This window comes from Sinocyclocheilus anshuiensis, unplaced genomic scaffold (genome assembly GCF_001515605.1).
Source record: "Sinocyclocheilus anshuiensis isolate Anshui unplaced genomic scaffold, SAMN03320099.WGS_v1.1 scaffold874, whole genome shotgun sequence".
NCBI lineage: Eukaryota > Metazoa > Chordata > Actinopteri > Cypriniformes > Cyprinidae > Sinocyclocheilus > Sinocyclocheilus anshuiensis.
In genome coordinates, this window is record NW_015538065.1 from 833,721 (window position 1) to 838,782 (window position 5,062).

The window sequence follows — 5,062 nt, forward strand, 5'->3', positions numbered from 1 at the left end:
AATATTCCTGCTGCAACTGTGTGCTTTAATATTAATCAAACAACAAAAGACAAAGACAAAATCACACATTGCTCGAGTGAAGGACTTTTGTAGCTTTAATAAGAAACAAAGGAAATTTAATTCTTACAGTGAAGACTATGCTGTTTTATTTTACATTAGATTATTCAATTTCTCTAGTAGGCTGTTAACTGAATACTTTAGACTTGCATTAAAAAAACTTAAAGCACAGTTTGTTTAATTTGTATCTTTTTTATTCTATTGTATTCCTTTGCTTTTTTATTACTGGCAGTTTAATTATTTTTAATCATTTTGAGGACCTTTTTTGTTGTTGTTGTTGTTGTTGTTTTTTTTAATTTTGAACTAATATCAGTTACCCTAATACTCTGTTGTGGGATTGAGAATTGTGACATTTCGCTGGTCTCTAAAATGTAGATGTCATAGCAACCTTATTTACAGAAAATATATATTTGGTAATCTTTGGTAATCTTTAAATATTTCATATAAAGTTTTGGTCATATGGCCCACTAATACTAGTGTTAAATAACCGTGATTACAATATCGACCAAAATAATCGTGATTATGATTTTTTTTGTCATAATCGAGCATCCCTAACTGATTGTATTTATCTGAAAGAAGAATTAATAATGATGAATAATTGCATTTTGGGTGAACTATCCTTTTAAGGAATAGTAAAGAAAAAGGCTGTAAACAAAACACGTGTTTGCTAACATTTGATTATTGCAGATCTTCAAGATGGTGTGTGAAATTTTAAAATACACACCCTGTTAAATGTGATGTTAATAGGATGACATCCTTAAAGTAGTGTAAAAACTGTTGCTCAGCATTCAACTATGTTTGGCCCACATAGAAGCAATGGCTCAATCAATTGTGTGATTTTGGTCCAAGCAAACATTTTATAACAGTAATCATTTTTGCATTGCAGTTTGGTGCCACTCATTTAGCAGAATTTACACGTTTTTTTTTGCTTCAATGCTCGAAATCCTGAATAATTAATCAATGTACTGCCATTAATGAAGCAATGAAAAGATGAGTGACTGACTTGCTGAATTGTTTTTGTTTACTATTGTAAACCATTATCATCGTTTAATACTTGTAATTTACATTTTTTTTATATAAATAAGGTTTGAATGGAAAAGGAGCATTATTAAAAGTCAATTTAACTCTAGTAAACATGTTTTAACATCACATTTTAAATGCATTTCATTGTAAAGTGAATTAATGTCACTGATAAATAAAGAAAACATTTGCTACATTTTAATCTGTGGCGACATCATTTTGAATAATCAGATGTTAAAGGGATAGTTCCCTCAAAAATTCAAAAATCTGTCATCATTTACTTACCCTCATGCCATTCTATACCTCTAGTTTTTGTTACCATTGACTTCCATTTTTCTCATTTCTCAAAATATTTATTTTAGTAAATAATGTCAAAATTTGAATTTTTGGGTGAACTATCCTTCTAATGTGATGATAATGCATATATTTTATGTTTTTCCTGCAGGTAAAGGATTACGTGCTCATAATACTCCCACCCGCATGTTCATACATGTCTACAGAAGAAACTTGACTATCCCGTTTTGAGCCTAGGGGAATATTTATTGTGACGACGTGAGTGTGATGACTTACTATTTATATTACACCCAGTGTGAAAGCCTTGCCCTGCTGCTAATGATTAAATGACTGAATTATCTCTCTATGTAAAGGTAAGCCTGTCATCTGAATCAAAGTCCATGTTAGATGAAAGCGGAAAAAGGAGAACAAAAACGAGTGTATTTAAATCTACACCGAGACACACAATCAAGCTGGACATCTTGTTTCGTTTCTCTCTCGCTCTTATTCTTTACCTTTTTTTTCTTCTAGTCATGCACCCACAGACTTCCTGTGTCTTCACGCACACAGTCAAACATGCACAGTAGGTGTGTGAAGCGCAGGACTGTAATGTTGCTGGCTTTCTATGCAAGCTGAATGACAGACGTTTTATTTTGATCTACCATCACCAGGTAGGTACATTTCAAACATTGTAGAGTTCATCAGAGATGATGCCCTTGTGATTAATAGGCTGTTTCTATTATACTGTATATTACCATGTATCTTGTATCAGTAAAGTCAACCCCTCACTCATTTTGCTTGTAGTTTCAATGAATACTACCATTCTAACATTGTATTATTTTATACATCTTATAAAAATTATAACACCAGGGTGTGTTGGCTCTTGGTTTTTGCAAACTTTAATAGAAAAGGAAAGGAAAGAACAGAGAAGAAAAGATAAAACCGCAGTGATTGATGACGGCAAAGGCACATACTAGCATTGTTTTAATGATTAAGCACGTCATTTTCTGGATTAAGATCATTTTGGAAGAAAATCAAACTGTGCCATTGTTTACCGCATGTGTAACTGCTTCCAGCAACTGAGATCAAAGTAAAAGTACACCCTTTTAGCAGGAAATGAAAGTCTTCAAAAAAAATAAAAACTACAGTCTTGCCAAAACTGCAGAGAAAAACAAAGCATTATCTGCCGTTCTCAGTGTACACAGCTCAACCAGGAAAGTGTTAAGAGATACGTGCTGAAGTTGTTATTTTAAAGTGCCTGGGCGTTACAGGTTTCTATTTTAATTTGACTGTAAAGAACTTGATGCAAGTATGTCTGACTGTTTTTACCAAGGCTTTCTCTTTTTCTTATCACCCACAGAGATGGAGTTTTCTTGCAGTCATGTTGTGTGTAACTGGAGGTCTGAGAGCTTAACAGAAGATGAAGCTAAAGTCTCAAATCAAGGTCACGCTTAAATGCATTAAATGCAAATTTACGCTGTAAATGCATTAATGAGAATGGAGAACTGTTGGTTATTAACATTTAATAATACAGCACATATAATACTGATGAGACATGTAAAGAGACAGAATTAGTGAATGAAGAGTAATATGTATTAAGGGAAAGCTCAGCAACAACGGTTCAGTTACACATGCCTGGTTTCCCTAGCTATGTCAGATTTAATGGCAGTGCATTATCAGGTTGGACCATTTTTTATATTTTGCCGTTTTGTCAATTGTTTTGTACTTCATAATCATTTTACTGTTAAAATTTCACTTAAAGAATAACATTAAATAGTCTCTAATAGGCAGGCTCCCATTGTGACAACTTGCCCCGTGTTGTGTTTTGGGGTATTTTTATATTATTTGGCACAAATAGTCAGTGTGTAACTCCATCTATCCCTCATGCCTGCTCATGTTTTGTAGGTTCTGCCTCCACTCTTCCCTGTGGTCTGTTCAGAGCTCAGTCCGTCTCCGATCATCCTTACGACAACCGCGCTACCTTTGTTCAAAAACCAGGTGAGTAAATGACACCTTGTTTTTCACCTTAGCATTGCTTTATGAACATTGTTTCGAATAAGTGGATTGTATTCTCTCTGTACATTTGAGAAATTGTTATTTCTTTAATGTTGTTTTTGTGGCAATTGTTTTGTTACTAGTTCTGATAAAGAACGGCAGAATTGACTCATTTGTTTGATTGAAACTTTAAATGTTGAGTGGAACAACTCTTTTGGTTCAGACCATGCCTGTACTCTTGAGAAGAAAATGCTGGTTGGAAAAAATAAGATCACATCCTTTTTGTGGGTGTGAAAAGTTGATGACAGAGAAACTTCATAGGTGTGAATGATGTGTGATTTATATACAGAGTTTAGACAAAATGACGTAAATGCCCATTATTATACAGTAAAGGTTTATATAATTTTTGTAGGCTGCAGTGAAATAACAAACGTTGCGATTTATTTTTATTTATCTTTTCATTGTTTGTACTCTCTGGTTTGTATATTAGCGTGGTACAAGTTGTGTTCAGCAGTGGTTAGTACTAGTGGTTTGTGAAATGGGTGACTTGACAGACTTCCACAAACGACGAATCATGAAAGCCCCTTTAGCAGGAGCGTCTGTAACCTTAAAACCCAATTGTTAGGTGCTTTAAGAACAGCAGTCTTTTTGATTACGACTGCATATGCAAAGCATGGTGAGTGAAATAAAGTAGTTGGCGAAAACTGAAAGTGAACAATAAGGACTGTCAAACACTGAGAAGGATTGTGTCCAAACAACAAAGAACTACTGCAGCAAAAGACAGCAAACTTCATTTTAACCATGAAGGTTAAACCCAAGGTTTCCACAAAATCTGACCACAGAGAACTTCACAAAGCCAACAATCATGAAAGAGCTGCAACTGCTAACACTGAAATCACAGACAATGCTAAAATGCAAAAAAGATGGTATCATGATGTCAAACCTGGAAGATAAAACATCTGCCCTGGCCAGACATATCAACTGATTTGAATATTATCAAACCACTGTGGACAGTTTCAAAGAGAAGAATGGATAGCCAATTCCCTCCTTCAACATCTGTAAAACAACGGGCACATGTTCTGACAGATGCCATTCAAATGGAGACTATTACAAAATGGTATGAATTTAGTCAAAGAAGGCTGGAAGCTGTATTAAAGGCAAATGATGGGTGTTTACGTTATTTTGTCCAACTTCTGTATAAATCTAAATCTTTATAAATGGAAGTCTCTTATGCTCACCAAGGCTGCATTTATTTGATTTTAATATAATAAAAATAGTAATATTGTGAAATATTATTTAAAGGGGTCCTATTATGCTCTTTTACAAAGTCTTGATTTTGTTTTGGGGGTGTACTAGAACATGCTCTCATGCTTGGTGGTTCGAAAAACGCATTATTTTTCACATAATTTACATTATTAAAATACCTTTCTCCCCAGCCTGGCACAAATGGCTCGATTAGTTCCGGCTTTGATGAAGGTCCACCTTCCGAAAAACAAAATGTGTTGTGATTGGTTAGCTGTCCCAGTGCGTTGTGATTGGCGAACAGCTTAGACAGTGTTTCAGTACTGCTACGCCCCCTGCTCCGTCTTTCAACAAAAACGTTTGGGCGAATCCGGCAGGCACTTTACTCACTCGTGTTGTGGAAGCTGTCCTCAGTAAAATGCGCAGCACACAATAGCAAATTGGGGTTATAATGCTCAGGAACAGAGTTAAAAAA

General features: G+C 34.8%; 1 protein-coding gene across 3 annotated transcripts in view; it reads left to right on the forward strand.

The window, feature by feature from the left end:
- Positions 1-1,938: 1,938 nt before the first annotated feature.
- LOC107683589 (circularly permutated Ras protein 1-like) overlaps positions 1,939-5,062 on the forward strand; it is a 14,189-nt gene continuing 11,065 nt past the window's right edge. For 2 of the 3 annotated variants that reach the window (XM_016479662.1, XM_016479665.1), the window contains exons 1-3: positions 1,939-2,021; positions 2,711-2,794; positions 3,256-3,348. In XM_016479662.1, the coding sequence (XP_016335148.1) occupies positions 2,713-2,794; positions 3,256-3,348 (175 nt within the window). In that variant the 5' untranslated portion in view covers positions 1,939-2,021; positions 2,711-2,712. Of the gene's footprint in view, positions 2,022-2,586; positions 2,622-2,710; positions 2,795-3,255; positions 3,349-5,062 lie in introns of those variants that run through there. The other variant, XM_016479664.1, reaches the window with a different exon arrangement.